The sequence below is a fragment of the Neocloeon triangulifer genome, unplaced genomic scaffold (genome assembly GCF_031216515.1).
Source record: "Neocloeon triangulifer isolate White Clay Creek 2 clone unplaced genomic scaffold, ASM3121651v1 ptg000014l, whole genome shotgun sequence".
Lineage (NCBI taxonomy): Eukaryota > Metazoa > Arthropoda > Insecta > Ephemeroptera > Baetidae > Neocloeon > Neocloeon triangulifer.
Genome location: NW_026775556.1, coordinates 432,601 through 452,081, shown reverse-complemented (window position 1 = coordinate 452,081; position 19,481 = coordinate 432,601). Strand labels below are relative to the sequence as shown.

The 19,481-nt window shown below is 36.9% G+C and overlaps 4 protein-coding genes across 4 annotated transcripts in view; all 4 read right to left on the bottom strand.

Annotated features, from left to right (window-relative positions):
- The window catches only part of LOC132202105 (DNA mismatch repair protein Msh2), a 75,839-nt gene extending 58,058 nt beyond the window's left edge, over positions 1-17,781 (bottom strand). The window contains exons 1-2 of the mRNA XM_059628836.1: positions 17,620-17,781; positions 17,467-17,505 (exon numbers count right to left, since the gene is read on the bottom strand). The gene's annotated coding sequence lies outside the window, so the exon portion shown is untranslated. The remainder of the gene's footprint in view (positions 1-17,466; positions 17,506-17,619) is intronic.
- Positions 52-8,501, bottom strand: LOC132199342 (GATA zinc finger domain-containing protein 14-like). Its single transcript, XM_059623983.1, has 4 exons — positions 8,426-8,501; positions 3,810-3,871; positions 3,055-3,239; positions 52-2,855 (listed from the first exon to the last, which is right to left on the bottom strand). The coding sequence occupies exons 2-4, from the start codon at positions 3,826-3,828 to the stop codon at positions 357-359; spliced, it is 2,703 nt and encodes a 900-aa protein (XP_059479966.1). The 5' UTR covers positions 3,829-3,871; positions 8,426-8,501; the 3' UTR covers positions 52-356.
- On the bottom strand, positions 15,025-17,425 carry LOC132202107 (uncharacterized). Its single transcript, XM_059628842.1, has 5 exons — positions 16,477-17,425; positions 16,347-16,420; positions 16,186-16,293; positions 16,006-16,125; positions 15,025-15,688 (listed from the first exon to the last, which is right to left on the bottom strand). Exons 1-5 carry the CDS (start codon positions 16,529-16,531, stop codon positions 15,581-15,583), a joined length of 465 nt encoding a protein of 154 aa, XP_059484825.1. The 5' UTR covers positions 16,532-17,425; the 3' UTR covers positions 15,025-15,580.
- A 592-nt stretch (positions 17,782-18,373) lies between the features above and the next one.
- On the bottom strand, positions 18,374-19,373 carry LOC132201343 (pigment-dispersing hormone peptides-like). Its single transcript, XM_059627443.1, has 2 exons — positions 19,132-19,373; positions 18,374-18,776 (listed from the first exon to the last, which is right to left on the bottom strand). The coding sequence occupies exon 2, from the start codon at positions 18,769-18,771 to the stop codon at positions 18,436-18,438; it is 336 nt and encodes a 111-aa protein (XP_059483426.1). The 5' UTR covers positions 18,772-18,776; positions 19,132-19,373; the 3' UTR covers positions 18,374-18,435.
- Positions 19,374-19,481: the final 108 nt, after the last annotated feature.

The following is a 19,481-nucleotide window of genomic DNA, read 5'->3' as shown; positions in this document are numbered from 1 at the left end:
TTTAATTTGATGTCATAAATTTTGAGATGTATAAGAGGAATAAAAATTTCAAAGAAGTTGTATTATTTATTTTGTATTTATTTTGCAGGTTAACGAGCAAGTTTGCACTCATATCCACTTTTATTCACAGAGATAATTTTACACCGTCACATTTTTACCCATAAATCCCCCAAAATTTGGCAAAAGTACAATAGCTCGTGCGTGGTCTTGAATAAGCTGCAACTTAATTTTTATAAACTCGCAACAATACAGATATAGATAATATTTACAGGAAACCTTCAAACACATTCGAGTCTTTCAGCACGTGCGCGGCACCAACACACAAAACCATTTTTTAATTTAATTAATGAACTTAATTAGCCCTGCTTGGTTTTGGCGAACTCGTTGATCTGCTCGACGCCCTCGTACTGGTCGAACGGCGTGTCATCGTAGTAGGCGTAATCGTAGTCGGAATTGGCGTTGGCCTTGCTGTGCGCGGGTTTCAGGGTGCTGCTGGAGCCAAAGGCGGGAATGGTCTCGGTGACCGGCCGCAAGGTGCTGCTCACACTCTGCCTGGACGAGGAGAACTGCGGGGCGAAGGTGCTGCTGCTGAACACGCGAGGGGTGGTTTGGGCGCTGCTGGCGGCAGAACTGGCTCTGCTGAACGGTTTCGGCGAGCTGAGGCTCACAGGGGGCTTGGTGGGGGCATTGGTCACGCCGAAGGTGGGCTGCTGGGGACGCGGGCTTGACTGCTGGGCGCGGTGGATGGCGTTCAGGTCGGAGGCCCTGAAGCTAGAGGAGTGGGCGGTCCTCAGGAGTTCGTCTTCCTTCTCTTCGGAGAAATCGTTTTCGCGCGGCCTCTGAGGACGACGCACCTGGAAGGGCTTCGGAGAGACGCTCTGGCGCTGGCGCGGGTTGAAGGTGACAGGAGAGTACAAGGTGGCAGACGGTGTTTGGCTCACAGCGTTAGAGGAGGGGTTGAAGGACGAGCTGGGGTTGAAGGTGCTGGGTGAGGTTTGCTGCTGGTTGTTGAAGTTGTTGAACGGCTGGAACTGTTGCTGGTTGTTATTTGCGACCGGCCTCTGTTGGTTCACTTTCTGTTCATTCACCGGAACCTTCTGAAAGTTGTTGAAGTTGTTCTGCTGAGGTGCCTGGCTGGACTGCTTGTTGTTGATCTTCTGGAAGTCGTTGAACTGCTGGTTCACAGGTGGCTGTTGGACGTTGATGGGTTTCTGAGGTTGTCTAGGTTGGTTGTTGAAGCTATTTTGCTGGGGTTGTCTTTGTTGGTTATTGAAATTGTTCTGTTGGTTGTTGAAGTTGCTGGGTGGCTGAGTTTGCCTTTGCTGATTGTTGAAGTTTGAAGATTGTTGGTTGTTGAAGTTAGCAGCCTGAGGCTGGCGTTGCTGGTTGTTGAAGTTGTTGGGCTGCTGACTGACGGCTTGCTGTGGCTGGCGTTGCTGGTTGCTGAAGTTGTTGGGCTGCTGACTGACGGCTTGCTGGGGCTCCTGGTTGTTGAAACTATTTGGTTGCTGAGCAACGGCTTGCTGAGGCTGGCGGGGCTGGTTGTTGAAATTATTGGGCTGCTGCTGGTTGAAGTTGTTGGGCTGTTGAGGCGCTCTTTGAACGTTGCTGGGTTGTTGCTGCTGGTTGAAATTCTTCTGAGGCTGACGTTGGTTATTGTCGTTGAAATTGCTAGACTGCTGTTGGTTGAAGTTGTTGATTGGAAGTTGAACAGGTTTCCTTTGCTGGTTATTATTGAAGTTGGCAGGCTCTTGTTGAAGTTGGTTGACGTTTTGAGCAGACTGCTGAGGTTGTCTCTGTTGATTATTGTTATTGATAGGCTGTTGGTTGAAGTTTTGAGCAGGCTGAGACTGTCTCTGCTGATTGTTGAAGTTGTTGGCAGGCTGCTGAGTTGTTTGCCTCTGCTGATTGTTGAAGTTGTTGGCAGGCTGCTGAGTTGTTTGCCTCTGCTGGTTGTTAAAGTTGGCAGGCTGCTGCTGGTTGAAGTTTTGAGCGGGTTGAGGCCTCTGTTGGTTGTTGAAATTGTTCTGTTGAGTTCTCCTCTGTTGATTATTGATAGGCTGTTGAGGTCTCTCCTCGGGCAATCCGGTAGTGGCGGGCGTAGTGGACACAGCAATGAACTGGTTCTCTGGGCGCAGAGGAGTTCTGTTAGCGGTGTTGATCTTCTTGCCAGGGGAAGCAGAGGTCTTGCGTTGGGCGTTCTTTCTGGCTTGGAATGCGGCGTAGGTCGTGGGCGAGATGGTGGATGCAGGGTTAACGGTTTCCTCAGGGGTGAAGGTGTTGGTCACCGTTGCAGACTCAGTCACGGCGGAAGGAGCTTCCACCGGTGGCTGCAGATCCTTTCTTGGGGATTGCGAAACGTCCAGACGAGGGGTCACGGCCTCTACTCTCTTCTGAATAGGTTGCTGCGGTTGTTGCTGGTTGACGTTGTTCTGAGGTTCAACAGGGGCTTGTTGAGGGCGCAGACGACGGTGCTGCTTGCGACGGACAAGTCTCTGGCCTGGCTTGGGAGAGGGTTTTGGTGCTGGGGCGGGAGGAGCTTCATCTTCCTCATCCCTACCGCGGTGGATGTCCGAGCTGGAAGCGGTGCGGAAGAACTCGTCTTCGGCAGGCTTGGGTGGCTGAGGCCTTTTGGCAGGCTTCACAGGCTTCACGGACAGGAACTTGTCTGATACAGGGGCGCGCTGGAGGACATCGTCGGGAGCCGGGCCACGGCCCACGCGGAAGAGGTCAAACGACTTGCTGTAGTAAAGGGTTGACGCTTCGCAGTCAATGTCGAACCAATTGGCACAAATTTGGTTTTCCTGATCAAACATCGTGTCATTGGGGCACAGGAATCGGAAGTCTTGGGTCGCCTGAAATGAAATAAAATGTAATTGTTGAAATCTGCATTTTAAATTTGAAATTTAAAATAAATTTATCTATATAAATGGATTTAAATTGAAGATAAATGTATCTATGTAAAGTAAATTAATTTATTTAAAACAAATTTAAATTTGAAAAATATTTATTTATTTTAATTTTATGTAATTTTAAAAGAACAAAATATCGCACCTCAGCTGGGCCCATTTTGACGCAAACGTGGAACATTTGGCAGTCAGCCTCAGGGTCAGCGTAGTAGCCACCAATGTCCTTGTCGCCGCAGTCAAAGCTGGTCTCAGGCATGTTGTCCTGGCTGTAGTTGGGTGGTCGTCTCTGGGCAAGGCAGCCTGATGCGAGCAGCACCGCTGCGGTGCAGGCTGAAATAAGTTTTTATCAATTCCAAGCATTGAATAAAGTAAGTGTGGGATTTGCAATTTTGTATTGGGAATTATTACTCAATCTCTCCAGATAAAATCATCAGCGAATTAAAAACACATTCTCGTCTATTCAAAACTTTGCCATGGGATAGTGCCAAAAATCGCTTCATTAGGATTGCCTGGCGTAATTGCCGGTTCGCGCGTCTGTGACGTGAGATTGTGATTTAACTACGATTCATTTCCAATGTGTGAATTTTCAAACAATGCCTCCTACACACTTTCTCTTTCCCGGTCGTCACAACTCCCAGCCAGGCGACCAGGGGATGAGAAAGAAGGACACAATTAACTGGAGCACACACACGTGTATTTTGCAAACTGTCGATTTTAAGCAATTCAACAATTAATGGATCGATAAGTATGTTTATTTGTTCTCGGAATCAAATGTGTTCTCCAAATGAAGAGGATGAGGATATATAATATTCAAATTTGCGAAAGAATTTCCTGCTTGTGGCGAGCGAGGAGATTATCAGATGGAGATAAGGCGTTGAATACAATGAAGGGTCAATTTACCTAATATGAGCGACCTCATTTAGTCGTAGTCCTGGTTTCGCCTTCTGCAAAATACGCGGCACCTGCAAACCAAAAATGGACACAAAATTAACAAGATAATAATAAGTCATTGTTTGAAGAAGATAAACAATAAATTTTAAAATTCAGTCTGGAATAAAATATAATAAACGTTCTTTTAAAATTTCGTTTTTTCCATTATAAATAGTAAAAATGGCCTAATGGACCGGCCGATAGAGTTCGTTGAGGATTGCGAGACGAAATAATAGTAATAAAGCCTTAGGGCCAGTAAAATAGCGTGGCCGGCGGTGCCGCGCGCGATTCTGCATAAAAGTGAATGTGTGGCGGAGAAAGTGCTTAGCATTTGATGAGTCTCGGAGATGAGCCGCGGTGACGCAACGCGCGGCCCGACATCTAATTATGTGCCTTATATGCCATAATATCCTGCAGGTGCCCGTCTGCCCGGCAGAGAAAGATGCGTGTGATTTACTTGAACTTTTCAAACTAGAGATTGGTGCAATAATTAATTTGAGACAATATCGATTCGAGACGGTCATTTTCGCAACTCGTTTACGCACAATCTCGCACCAAATACGGCCGAGAGATTTCTCCCATAAATCAGCACCAGCAGAGATGATTGAATATCGATTTACGAAATAATAAAATGACATTTAATTCCTGAATACAAAAAGGGTATCGTTGGAAAATAATTTTTGAGTTGATGGTTTTAAAATGATCTGCGCTGACCTGCGTTGTTGTAACCGAGCAGACTCATTAATAACAACGCCAAGTGGCGAATCCCGTTGCATTATTATTATATAAATGGAGAGCGACGTCCTTGCGCTAGGATGAGATTTTGAGAACCCAGTTTTGCCCGGTGAGAAATATAAAAATAATAACGGCTAATTGGCGACGCGAATTGAAGGTTTCTCTCATAACAAACTCATTTTCTGAAGCCACGAGACGTTTTTTTTTTACGCCTTTCGAGATAGATGACACGGTCATTTTCTAAATTTTTTCATCGCAAAAAAAGAGAGATTTATTATGCAAATTCGATTATTTTATTTTCCAATTTTACGACACGGATGAAGTTTTTCTTCCTTAATTAAGAGAAAAAATATCTATTTTTTTTTTATGTTTATAAAGCAAGGATTGGCACGATTTTCACGCTCGTTTTTTTTCTTCTGCAGCTCGTAGGCGGATAAAAAAAAATGATATATTTGCACGTCCCCGGGCGAGGAGATTCTCTTCTCCGCGGGGCCAATCGCAACAAGTACCACATAGTTCACCCAAGGTGCTTTCACTGCGGACCTTTGACCCAGCGAAGATGAGAGGCAGCAACTTTCTTTCCAGCGGCCGACGAACCAATTGAACGCGTAATGCACCTTACATCAAAACCATTTTTCTGAATAAATCTCACACCGCCGAAATTTATTATATTTATTTATTCGCCTTGACAAAAAACGAAACTTTCGGCATGCAAAGGAGGAAAGAAAGCGCGATTGGTGCGGCCGAGCCCATCTCTGACGAGTGACAAAGAATAAAAATGCAAAAGGGCGCCGCGTGACCTCGAGTGCAAAATCGAGTGAAAGAAAGAAGAGTAAAGCACTGCTTTCTTTTGTTTGGATTTCTCTATTTTTTGCTTCCGCTTCTTTTCAACAATTGTAAATAGAGTCTTTTTATTTGCTTTTGTATAATATTTCATTAAGCGCGCGCGGATCTAAATGATGCGCAGACTTTTTCAAAGGACCCTGTTAACAACAAGGTGATTCAGCGAAAACTTTTGATTGGAACTGGTTTATGCGTCGCTAAGCTCTACAAAGTTATTAAGAAGTTAATGATTCTGACATTAGCAAAGGTCCGTGAAATTTGTGGTTTAGAATTATTTTATTGAATATTATTTCCAAGTATTTAGTCACATTAATTTATTTACTTAAAACCTAAGGTCATTTGACACTGAACACAAACAGAAATGAGATTTTGAAATAAGTGACTGTAATACAATGATTTAATATCAAAACTATTTGAGATTTTTCTCGAATTTAAAAAAAAAAATTTCAAACTACTGAACTTTTTCTTTGCTTTTTTCCCGCATTAACAAAACCGCTTTGAATATTAATGGAAGAAGAAACCATCTCTTAATGTGCCATTTAAAAATTATTATTCTTGCTTTGAAAATTTGGACGAGATTGTTTTTTTTTTTCAATTAAGAACAACGAAACCTAAATCAACAAGCATCTCTTAAAAAGTTACAGCAGTTCATAGAGGCAAAATTTAACATTGCTTTGAGGGAGAAAAATCGTTTCTAGAAATAAAATTATTGAAAAAATAACAATTAAAATATCCTCACTAATCACAGTTTTATTAAATAAAAAATGGTTCTTCCAATATTGAAACTAATTTTGAGGAGAAAAGATTAAAAATTAAATTTTTTGTAGTTTTAAATCAAATTTAAAAATTGCTTAAATAATTAACACCTTTCACCTTTTCTATGAGGAATACTCTCATTTGTTAAAATTAAAAACTTATTTAAATAAATGAAAGCAAATATTTGAAACTACTAGCAATAAAAAGCCAAGGAAAATGATGAGAATTGTATGTAAAATGAAACACAGATCTTAATTGAATGTTTCAGGTGAATTAGAATCGCAATCTAGGCGACTCTTTTTACATGTTTAATTAAAAAACTCGTGCAAGAAAGTCTTGCTTTGACTTTCGGTTTTGCGACCTCCAAAGTGAAATAATTTATTCAATTTAAAAGAAACACGCAAACCGGACTTTGCGCTAATTAGAAAAAAAAACCGCTTTCTTGATTTGGCTCGAAATTTGTGAATTATTCAAATAACGAATTAAGGAAAATTCGTTTGAAGCAAAAAAGAAATTTGTGCAGCTCAAGAGATAGTGAAAGGAGCGCGTTAGGTAAGGCAGATGCGCGGCCATAAACGAATAAACGGCTGCGTGATTTGGGCGACCTTGGCATTTCTCGGCGCCGCAGAAAGCTGCGAAAATATAGCTTCTTTTTTTTCACTCGGAGACTAATTTTATGCAAGTGTAGCAGCTCTTGAGAGAGAGAGAGTAATTAGCCCCGTGGGGTCCGAGAGCGCACCTGGCCGGTTTTACAGCCCTGTTGGAATCGCGAGCAGCAAAATTAGGCCACGCGATAACCTTAGCAAAGTGTCGATAGAGAGGATGGATGGATCTTTCAGCGCATCTTGCATAATTTTCGTCCTCATTGTGCACGCGGCGTGCGCAATTCTACAAATCGTAAAACATCTCTGAACGTAGAAACATATTTTTTATATAAATTAATTACTTTTTTTACTTTTGTTTGCTAGAAAAATAGCAAATATTTGCTGAAAGGAGCTGCTGTGTTTGGATAGGCAAATCTTTTATACAAATATTTGTAAGCGATGACGAGGCAATTTTGTTTCTAGAGCTGTCTAGGCCGACGCGTGTTTCAATTTTTTTCTTCGTCTACACTAATAACAGCCCACGCCGCTGACAGTTTGATGAAAGGAGCTATTTTAGGTGCCGCCACGAAATTAACCAGGTGAATTAAAATTTATTTACCGTTTATGGCTTGACTGATAACAAAACATTAATAAAAAAGTGTGGTTTGTTTGGCAGACAGACTTTGACATCAGACAAATTATTTCCAATTAATCTCAAATGTCAAACGTGAAGCAGAAAATTTATAGGATGAAAAATATTTATCATCTTTTTTCTTTTTAATTGATAATATTAATAAGAACTTTTGTCACTAACTTTGTTGACATTTGTAATAATTAATAAATATCACAATTAAGGAGCAAATTTTTTTAAGAATTAAATAAAAATTGAATGGAGTTTTGATATAAAAATTTACCAAATCAACGCTTCAATAGAACTGTTTTTAAGATTTATTTTCTTAGATCATTAAAAAACTCTGGTTAACTCGCAATTAATCAAGCTGGTGTATTTTTGCAAACTCATCTATTTTAAACTTATGTCGTTAAATTGCTGTAAATAAATCCAAGCCATTTACAAAATATTTACATAACGTCTTAGGAATTGATCTAAGAAAGTGACAAGAGGATCAAATTTAATATTATTATGATGTAAGATTCAATGAACCTGCAATGAACTCAATAAATTAGTATGTAGTATCATTATTTCAATATCATAAGCTCCTGGGAGATTTGGACCGCCCAATTTAGGGGAATTCTTTATAAAAATAGAGCAAACTTAAATATCCATTTATAGTAACAAAACTTTTTTTTATAAAAATATTTGCAATTAATTGCGACATGAAAAATTTCCAATTTCTTTAATGAATCGCTCAAAATTTTGAGACTTTGGAAGGCTGAAAAATTAGCAATTTTAACCAATAATTAAAAACGAAACCAAGTTATTAATTCAAAAAGTCTTGGATAGATTTAAAAAATAAAATTAAATCTGGCTAGCAAAACCAAAACTTTTAGCTACAAGACATTTTTAAATATATTTATTCTAGACTGAATTTTGCAAATAAAATCGTGGAAATAAATACCTGGAAAGAAGAAAAAGTATGATTAACACGACTAGAAGTAAAGAGTTATATGAAATAAAAAAATGAGCGAGACAAAGTCGGAAAGGCTGACCTGGATGTTGAGAGGATGATCGCAGGAGTGAGTATCAGGGACTGCGTGAAAGTGAAATGGATGAACCCTGGGATGGAAGGTCCCCTCCTTCCTCTCGGCGGGTCAACTCGCATCCCACCAACGCCGCTGCTGCATCTTCATACGGCACCTCACACGCGAAGAGAGAAAAGATACCCTGACTCTCCTCACCTCCCACCGCGTCGTGACCTGCACTCGTTGCATGCCTCTGCACATTATGGTTCTCTCGCCACCTCCGAAATCGATTCCCTTCGATCGAGAGACGCATTTTATTGCCTAATTTCATAGTGCTATTGTTGCCTCCGGCCATTCAAATAACACACATTTCAATTTGCCATTGTTCTCGATTTTATCGGAATCCAATAATCAATTATTTGAAATAAATTTGACTATTTGTAAATTAAAATCGAAAATTTGTTAATAATTTTACTGTAAAATTTTTAAATTTGATAATTTATATTCAAAATATAGAATTTTTTTAAAAGAAAAGGTTAGAAAATATTGTTAAAATTATATTTTTGCATTCAAAATGAGCGAAAATGAGTGAGAATAGTCTTTATGATTTTTTTAAATTCGCTTCAAACTTCATTCTTAGAATGGATCTCAATTGTGTCTGCAGATTCAAAATATTTAAGATTGATTACGAAAATTTTCTCAAACTATTTAGCGACTTCAATTACAAATATCTGGAAGATTTTATGATTTTTTAGGGAATTTGGATTTTTCTGATTCTGCCAGAGGTGTAAATTTTCAAGTAAAGGATTCCTTTTCATTTGAAAATTTTAATTTTGATCAGTTGAAGAATTGAAATTTCTTTCCTTCTTTCGAATTGCACGTTTTTCAGTTTTTAGGCCAAATATCAATCCTTCTTTAATTTTATTTATTTTACTTTAATAATTAGTATTTGAAAGTAAAAATACACTGTAATTTTTCTTAAAAATTAAAAACAAATTGTCCTCGAACTTTAGCAATTATAATTCGTGACTAAAAGTATAACCTTTTGAATAAAATAATTTCATTTAATTTTCACCACTTCGACAAAACTAAAAATAAAAATCCAAAAAAAGTCACAATGCTTTTCTTATAAAAAATGGACGTTCTAATTTCACTGCTCTTTGCATTTAAAAATAAACACTATTTGTGCATTTCATCAAAAATTCTATTTTTTTGAGGTCTTAAATACTTGATATTTGGCATAAAATAATCGATATATGAGATTTTTTTTCTCACTATAGCCTGAAAGTAGTGACTATATTTTTTTTACAATGAATTGCGCAAGAGGTGAAATTGCAATTAGTTATTTGTGAACAATCCGCGCGCGAAGAGTTTTGGGATTTCCGTGTGTCTTTCCTAACATGCCCCTCGGCATGCAGATTAATTATTAATAGCGTCGTTAATTTTATATAAGTTTTTATTGTGAACGCCGCGCATTAGATTAAAACAAAGGAAGCCTCTTCAATTTTATTGCCCTTTCATTTGGCTCAAACGTCAAATTCCAAAATGTTTCATTTTCAAAATCTTAATATTTCTTTTCATCTCGCCGTTGAACAATGTAAATTTCTCACAACAAGGTATGGCTAATTGAGATGCGGTTGGTGCGCTTTTCTTTTTCTTGCGAAACTCCGAAGCCTACGCTGGTTAAATTAACTGACTTTTACTCGAAAACGCGTCACAATTTGTTCTTTTCGAGGCGCTTCCTCGGCCCTGGCTGTAAAATTTGCGGTTTTTGAATGGAGGTGACGTTTACGTAAATGAGCCTAAATTATGCGGACGGAAATCAACTCTTTAAAAGGAAATCCTTCAAACGATTCCAATAAAGTCGTTTTTTCTTCAAATTTTCATGGTTATCAAAGAAATAAGTTCATCACCAGATTAGATTCATTTGGGTATGTTTCAAATTTTTAATTTTTCTCAAAATATTATTAAATATAAATATGAATTGTAAATTTTATTCTTAAATCTTTCAAAATTTGTTTAAAAAATAATGTAGTCACAAATTCTGAAAATAAGAAAAAGTGAAATACTAAAGAAGTATTATTTTTTAATAAACGTTGTTTGAAATTAGATTCCCACATAATTTGAAAAAAGGCAGTAAATTTAAATAAAATTTAACACAACTTTTGCTATTTTCATTGAGAATTGAAACTTATTGTATAATTTTTACAAAATAGTAAATAAGAATTTATTTTTGAAATTTTATTTCTATTAATTTTCTTTATATTTTAATTTTAAATTAAATTGATTAACTTGTTAGTTTGGCAAGGAGTGAAACAGAGTGAAATTCTTCGCCCGACCTATCTAATTTTGATTCAAGTTGACCTGGTCGTCCAACTTGGCGATCTCTGACATAATAAAATTCCCAAAATACTTAAAGATTATTTTGCCAAAAATATTTTGTTTACAAATTTGTATAAATATTAAGAAACTGTGACATTCGGTGGGAAAGATAATTGAATTAAAGAGTCAAGTGCACTCACCTTTAGTGAGAAAAGTGAGTTTTTTTCTTGCACATTCGCGTGCGAGACTGCGCGCGTCCTTGCGTCGCGGTCGCTTGTCTGCGGCTCTCTCGACAAATAATGCGATCTTTGCGTCCGACCGGTTGCATAATTCGCGTGATTGTTTGATTCGCTTGATTTATTGGCGTGCAATTCTCAAATCGGCGGTGATTGTCGAGAGTCACGCGTCGGGAATTACTCGCTGTCAAGCAGCGCATTTCGAATTCATACGTCATATTTCGAGTCGGCCACCTCGAGTGGGCCGTCGTGTGGGAGTAATGGGGGGCTCGGCTCATCTTTCGCGCGCCGACCAACGCCAAAAAGGCCAAAGAGCACTGGAAAGTTATTGAAATTAAATCCACCAACCACCTGACCACAATAGAAATTTATACACATTTTTCCAATTATATTTCAATTTATGGTATTTATTCTTATTTTTAGCAGAAAAAATGACTATGTTACATTAAAAAATAAAATTTGAAGACTGGCGGAAAAGCTTTTTTTATTTTTAAACTTCTTCATATTTTAATTCTGCCAACGAATCTTTAAAAATTTTGTTATTTATATTCATAAATTCAAAGGAGTTTTAAAAAATTTTAAATTTATTTTCTTTCCAGACTTAAGATTCTGCCCAAATTAAACCAAATGTAATTTTTACCAACAGTTATTTTTAGAAGCTTCTAAAATATAATTATAGAAAGTGATTTTTTTTCTTTAGTTAAATAAAAGCTAATTCAAATTAAAATGAAAATCAGTCATATATTTAATTCTTAGAACAAAATTTTCATGAAAATATTTTCAATTTTATTCGCTTTCTACTGAATTGAAAATAAAAGACTTACTTTTAATTTTTAGTTAAAAAACGACTTTTTACCAGCAAAGTTTTGAGCTTTAAAACATTCCCTTCATTAAATTTTTTTTACCACCTGTAATCTTGATAAAAATTTCTCTTTTCATAATTTTTTAAGATCAGGAAATAGCAGTTTGCACTTTTTGTCTCACACCTTCTAATTTGATTTGCAAATCACTGTACGATAAATTATCACTCTAATTTTTTTTTTGCGTACTCCAATTTGCAGCCGCACAAAAGAGTTCCCACGCGGCGGCGGCACTTGATACATAATGCACCGAGATTGAATTAAAATGCAAACGTCCGCTTTTTTTCCTGACGCAACAATTAAATTTTCCAGCGACTCATCTCCGTGTCGACACGCGCAATTATGTCCGAAGAAGGAAAATCACGTAACAATTTTTATATTTTTCATGCTAACGAGGCGAATCTTGTTGTCGCGTCACTGAAAATTTTATACATATATTTATGCAACGATAGGAATTTAATTCGGAGAGTGAAAGTGGCAACATTTAATAAAACAAGTCGGTGCTGTATGGAGAAGAAGAGAAGAAGATCCTCTTCACTTTCTAGCCATCTGACCTTTGATTAGGAACATTCCTGCACTCACGTTGCCCAACTCATTCTCTTAACATGCCTCTCTCTAGACCTGCAAATTAGCCTCGCTCTTTTTCAAAACAACAAACTCTGTCACTTTTGCGGAGGAAATTTCGGCGCCCAGACCAAAGACGCACCCTGACTAATGCAATCTGAGACGTTCGTTCATTCATTCGCCGCAAAACATAAAAAAGTTCACGCTTCCGTCACGTCGAGTGCTTTTAAAACATTAGCACTTTTAATCTCATCCTCAGATTGTGTTTGGGAATTTATTTAACATAATTTTATAAAATTTCTATAAATTTCCCAAAATTACTCATATAGGAAAAAATAATAATTTTTGTATTTATTTAGCTTTTGTTTTAACTCTTCTGCATATAAAGTTTCAAAAACTCAATAGGACATGATGTGGAGAAAATATTAGATGTGTTAAAAATGTTATGAAATTATCCCCAAGTGAATTTTGTTTGTCCTTTAATTATTCTTTAAAATCTGGAAACTTGTATGTAGCTTAACAAAATGCCTAAGAAATGAAACTAAAAAAATATGTATTTATTTCACCAACGATTCTTGAATGTTTTCTAATTTTCGTTGGACCAAACAAGTTTCTGCTATATTTTGAATTTTGGAATTTATGTAAATTTGATGGTCTGCAGCAAATAAAGTGGTTTTTTAATTTATGACCTTACAGTTTTCAATTCTCACTTCAAATTTACTGTCAACAATATTGATTGCAATTTATTAAAATCCACCAATTTAAAAATTAAATAAAATCAACAAAATCTATTGTTCAATTATTGAAATTTTTGGAATATTGCCATCATTATTTTTTTTTTTAAATAGAATAGAAAATGTATCATTTTTTCACCTTTTCCAAAACAAATTTGAATTAAATCACTTTTCAGTTCAATTTTAAACTTAATATGTATTTTTTATTTCCCAAAAAATATGAAATTCATAACCTTAAAGTTTTTTAATCAAGATGAAATATTGAAGTTTTGACAGCTGCACAGTTTTTGCTCTTGATTGCCGCTTTTGTAAACGAGACAAGGACGGATCACGTCTCTCTCTGCGCCGAAATTGCCACTTATGTGATGCGCGCCCATAAAAATCGGGCTCACAAAGGAATAATTTATTTTAATTTCAGAGTGTTGAGCGAACAGTTGTAAAAAATCGTCTCTTTTCGAAAGGAGCGCGCGGATCATTCCACTTTTCAACCTTGATCCACTTGGGCGCCGATAATCGCGGCGTTTGACTGCTTCTCCGTGCTTGCTACACTTTTGAATTTTAATTCTCTATGAGTGTTTTATAATAACGAGCGTGTAATGAGAAGTGCTAGAGAAAGACACACGATCTGCTAATGAGACTCTGATTGCACTTGGAAAGAAAGAAAGGAAAGATGCGCTCGGCCGATATCCTCTGCAATTCGCGCCGAGTGTAATTAGATTTATGGTTTGTTTTTTCTCGGTTGTTTAAACTCCTTAACAATCACGATTCCAATGTTACTGCAATTAAAAGAGGGGTATTTTTATTCACATGTTGCACAGATTCCAGTAATTTAAAAAATAATTTGTAAAAAAGATCAATTTTTTCCATTCCATTTTTATTTGTCTAATTTCCTAATTTTTTTATTCCAAATTTGTGGTCGGATAAATTTTTTTATAAATTTTTTCTCTCATAAATTAAAAAGGAAAAATTAAGCTGAAAGTTAATTCAGATATTCGATATTAACATTTTTAATTTTTGCGATTCATTAATAAAAGAATCCCGTGCGCGCATAAACTGCTTTGATATCTCAACTAAAAAGCAACTAAGTATATAATTTTATCTGCAAATCATTAGTTTGCTAAAAAGCAGTAACTTTATAGCCTGTTTTAAGTGTCAAGTGATACCAGCATTACCCATTCGTCGGTTTTTCTTTATTACCAAACGGACATGACGCGTCTCCATTGAACGGGTCAGAGGTCAATTTTCTGCCGAGCCTCTTTGAACTCGGCAGAGTAAATTGACGCGTTTCCGGTGCAAAGAAGGAAAAAAAAGAGAAGAATTTCGGCGCACATCAATTATTGCGGCATTTTGCTGGCATGCATAATCGCGTTGCAGCCGCGCCGGTTCTCACATGAACACATTTTACGTAACTTGCTGAGAGAATTCGTTTGCTCACTCATCTCTGCTTTCACTCTCAAGTTGCTGTGAGAAGCGCTTTAGCCGCACCTGCCGCCGCCGCCGCCGCGTCCTCCGCATCAAAATAACAACCCATTACGCCGCGTGTACTGAAGTGTGCTTTCAAAATTAATCATCGGTTCCTATCCATCGCCAGCGACACAAACTTTTCAATTCCCACACTACAAATCCAAGCCTTCGCTCTCCAAGGGTACAGCATCGTCGTTAATTGAATAAATTTCAATTTCATATCAGACAACATGGTTTTCTTTGCCTATATCCTTTAAAGAAAAAAATTCAAAAATAAAATGAAAAGATCAAAATGCCAGAGCTTCTTGAAACTAAAGAATAGTGATTATAATTGCATACAAATATAAAATTGACAAAAAATAATTAAATCTCAATTTACCACAGCCAAAAGTCTGAAATTTTTTAAGCTATTTCAAATTGTATTTATCACAGAAAATGATTGAGTACATTTTTTATTCTTGTACTTTGTTTAATTGCACGAGTTTACAATTTTTTTTAAATTATCTCGCACGCTAAATATCTCATAAGGATTCTTCGTCAACTTATTATTGCTTTTCGTTGACTGCGAGTAGCCGATTTCTGTACGGACATAAGACATAATTCATGCAACAATCTGTCGATAACACACAATTTTAGTTCCTAGCTGGCCACAGCATCTCTACTGCCACGTTTCAAAAAGGGTTTGAGAAAATATCAAAATTCCTCAGTTAAAACAATCCTAATTAGGTCTTTACGTGCAGATTCCAATAATTTGTATGTGTTATTTTATTCCTGTAAGGTATGTGAAGGTGATCGAAAAATAATTGCTTTTTTATTCAATCTGATCCCCCTCGACATCTTTTACAACAAAAAGATTAAGAAGCTAAACGCGTGATAAGAAAGGGACTTGATAGTAAATTGGATAATTATTCGCATTTCAGGCATTATAAAATTATATTTAGTCCTGTAAGGTGTAGGAGGGAGAAGAATACATTTTTTTTTATAACTTCTTGGCAAAGATCTTCAGGGTTTGTGGGCAACCCCTTGCCTGGCGATGGTGGCCGCCATGTCTTCGATTTGCCGCTTCTTGAATGAACTCGCCAGACAAAAAGACATGATCGCCGCAATCAACTGAAGAAAACAATTAATTAGAACTCAGTAAGAAGTCGACACGAAAAAAGGCAATTTCAGCGGATTTCAAATGGGGTTCTCCCCAAATCTTTTACCCGCTTTTACCAAACAAAATTGATTCAATTATGAACTGTTTCTGAAAAATAATTCTTAAATTGGAAATATTGTAGGAAACTTTTAATAATTTTTCCAATAATTTTCGACCAAGACCCATTTTGGAATTCTATATGTATGATGATTTGGCGTAATTTTAATTTTTTAAGGGTCGTCAACGTCCTTTTAAAAGCGTTCAAATGTGCAAACAGGATAATTCTTGCCTGCAAGACTGCGGTGGCGATGATTCCACCGCCGATGATGGCGACGCTGCCCGGGATGACTAAGATGTAGACGCCGCCGAAGATCTGCACAACGACCAACAAGAGCATCACCACGCCATACTAAAAAAGAATAGTTGTATAAAAATGGAGCTTCTTTCCTTGTCAGGTATTTTCGCGCACCGCTTTCATCATGGAGGGCGAACCCTTCAGGGTGCCGCAGCACGCGAGGAAGGACACGAGAAGGGTGACGACGCCAGTCGCGATCAGCGCCCCTGCCACCGGATCTGTCTGTGGCCAAATCAATTAGCTCTTTCATTTCTATTTTATGCCAATTTGTTCACCATCCACTCGATGACAACGTTTCCTGTTGAAATGAAAAAAGGACGCCGCCCACGATCATCGCCAGGCCAGAAATCTAACAGGGTTTTCTTTATAATCTGGTGTTTAAAGTGAAAATTTGAGCAATCCCACCACAAAGATGAAGTTGAAGATGAAAATGTACCACCGGAAGCAGCAGAGCAAACATCCGCCCACGCAATTGCACATTTTTCTGCTTTTGCGAAAATTCCACGTCTAGACAAACTGGAGGTCGGAATAGTTTCTAATATACAAGCGTGAACATGGTTTTGCAAAATCTTATATATTTGCAATCAGTAAAAATAAGTGATTACAGGAGATAACAGGTGCATTTTGCCAAGTACTGTGCTAATTTCAATACATTCACGTGTTCACATAGATAAAAAATCACGTTTTTTTTTCATTGGTTTGAACATCAAATATGGTGAACCACCAAAAATTTAAAAATAGAAGACAAAAATTAAAAAAAAAATCTGGAAAGACCAGGATATGTTTTATCAATTTTAATTTGTTCTTAATAAGTTAATTTAAAAAAAATCGAATTTTTTAAAAACTCTTATATATAACATGCATAACGTTTCGTTATTTAATTCTTTTAATAACCACCACAGGATTTTCATTCTGACGTGAGTACTTTTGATTATTTTCTAACCTCTCCCTGTACTTAAATTCTACCTGTGTCTTAAGTCTTTTGCTCAAGAGTATTTTGTTTTGTAAAAAAATATTTAAGGCAGATAATTAAACTTCATTTGTTGGTGATGCGAAAATTATAGCCAAATTAATGGACTCACGTGTGTCCTTGAAAGCGAAGATAATGAAAAATATGATGATAATCTTCATTCAATTCACTCAATTGTGTGCTTTTTTACATGAGCCACATGTGCGTTTTTATCTGAGATTACAACTCGGACAAGGATTCACAAGTATGAGCAAATTTTATAGATAAATCAGTAAGATGAAACTGAGAAAAGTATTAGTGAAGAAACAAATTTTTTCAATTTTCAATACAATTTTCTCATGGAATCATTTTCCCAAATTTGTATACACGCGCGGATTTTGAGAAAAAAATATTTTTAATGTTATAAATCGCAAAAGGGTACTCACCCCATCTTCCTTCCTCCTCTTCAGCCTTTCATCGCAGTCCTGAAATCAGAATTTCCAATTAAAGCAAATGCCACGTTAAATTTTGAAGAACACTTTATATTTCCACTTCATTTATATGAATTAATGTACACACAAAATATTTCAAATTTCTACCTTCGTCCATCTCCATCGATTCCCGCGCTGATTCTCAACAATTCTCAAAAATCTTGCACACACAAATCATTGTTCACAGTTGCACAAAGTTTGAAACTCAAATCGCACGCCGAAATGCGTGAAAACTGAAAAGAAAATGGGAAAATTGTAAACCGAACCGACGTAAACAAAAGCACATGTTGACTGAAGAGTCAGAAGAGTGACGTGTTGACGGCGATCGCTGATTGGTGCTTGTCTTTGGGGTGAGTATATTCCTTTTGTTGTTTTATCGCGTATAATTTCTTAACTAAGAAGAAATATTAATTATATGATTAAAATAATATTATAAACCTAGATACAAAAAAGGACTAAGATTTATGGAGATGCATTTATCTTTTTTCCTCGTCTCTATAAAAAATCTTATCTCGATCTTTATCTATATCTCTATCTATATCTTTGTGGCAAACTTTGTGATCAGTGCCAGTTAATTTAAGAACAAAACTTAGTCAACTGCGGCGGATGGGGTCTTTTTGGCCTCGGAAGTTTTAGCAAAATTTTTGCTTGTGGTGGTGCCGTTTTGTCCAACAATTTCTTTTTTTTTTCAAATAAATGTTTTCAACAATTTGTGTGTAAACAATGTGATGTAACAATTTGGACAAATAAACAACAATAATAATAATAAGACACACAATAAGATTCATAAGTTAAAAAAATGAGAAAAAAAGAGGAGAAAGTTGTTTTTTGCGGAATGAGATGCCAGTGCTTTATTGGCAATTTATGTGATTTTGGTATTTTTGTTTATTATTTTTATTCACATATATTATTCAATTTCTTTCTTCACTTTCTTCCGGCGTCGTTCATCACCTTGGGCAGGCCGAGAAGGGAGTTGATGAGCTCCGAGTTGCGTTTGCGTTCGCACATGGGCTTGGCCGACCTGGCGAGCGCCTCCTTGGCCAGGTCGAGCAGGTAGTTGGCCAGTTCGCGGTAGTGGTGTTTGCACGACACCGACGACACCCGCGAAAAGTGGTTGATGAAGTTCTGCTGGCTGTTGCCGGTCGCCGCCTCTTGTTCCGCGCCTCCGGATTCAGCCCCGAATACACCGACGCCCTCCGACCTGCCCTCGACGACGCACAGGGCCACCACCAACAACGCTGACGCCACCAAATGGTTCATATTATCTGCAAATTTCATTAAAATTAATTAAAAATTAAACTTATATAATCTTATATAAAATATACCAGTTTTGACTTTGACCAGTTAAATTTAAATATCTTACAGAGAAACGATATTTGACAGAATTTGCATAAATATGGAAAAACAAAACAAAATATCTTTTAACAATTTCAACCATTTATTAAATTAATATTTTTTTTTTTTAAAAATAGTTATTAATAATCATGTCTATTTAAAATTACAAAACTTTAATAGAAATATGAAACAATCAAAAGAAATTATAAAACAGATTGCATAAGAATTATTATTCACAATTATCAATTATTAAAAATAATAATTACAATTTAAAGTGGTGCTTACTTGGATAGAGTAGTTTTCGAAGGGATGTTCCTGCTTTGCTCGACTAACAAATTGTAACGACCGAGGGTGAGCAACGTTGGCTTAAATACCCCAATGAAGGGGGTGGCTTTTCAAAAATAACCCTGTATCTGTTAGTGATCCGCGCGGCCTTGCCTTGTACGCAAATTCACGCTTAAACACACACAAGAAGCTTGTGCGAGACACTTCCTCTCAATCTGCCCCGCGAGTGTCACATCCACATATTTCCAACCCCTGCCCTGCCCACGCATAATTCAACTACCTGCGTGACTGTTTAACATAATCATAGTTATTTTAATATCTATGCTCATTTTTAGATGAAAAGAATAGTC

What these genes read in the sequence shown, in the direction of transcription:
- LOC132199342 (XM_059623983.1), bottom strand. An exon ending in TCAAAATGGGCCCAGCTGAG is followed by an intron (nt 2,856 to 3,054) that starts GTGCGATATTTT and finishes ATTTCATTTCAG; the next exon opens with GCGACCCAAGACTTCCGATT.
- LOC132202107 (XM_059628842.1), bottom strand. Translation starts at nt 16,531, where the DNA reads ATGTTTGCTCTGCTGCTTCCGGTGGTACATTTTCATCTTCAACTTCAT. An exon ending in TCTTCAACTTCATCTTTGTG is followed by an intron (nt 16,421 to 16,476) that starts GTGGGATTGCTC and finishes AAACCCTGTTAG; the next exon opens with ATTTCTGGCCTGGCGATGAT. An exon ending in ACGTTGTCATCGAGTGGATG is followed by an intron (nt 16,294 to 16,346) that starts GTGAACAAATTG and finishes ATTTGGCCACAG; the next exon opens with ACAGATCCGGTGGCAGGGGC.
- LOC132201343 (XM_059627443.1), bottom strand. Translation starts at nt 18,771, where the DNA reads ATGAACCATTTGGTGGCGTCAGCGTTGTTGGTGGTGGCCCTGTGCGTC.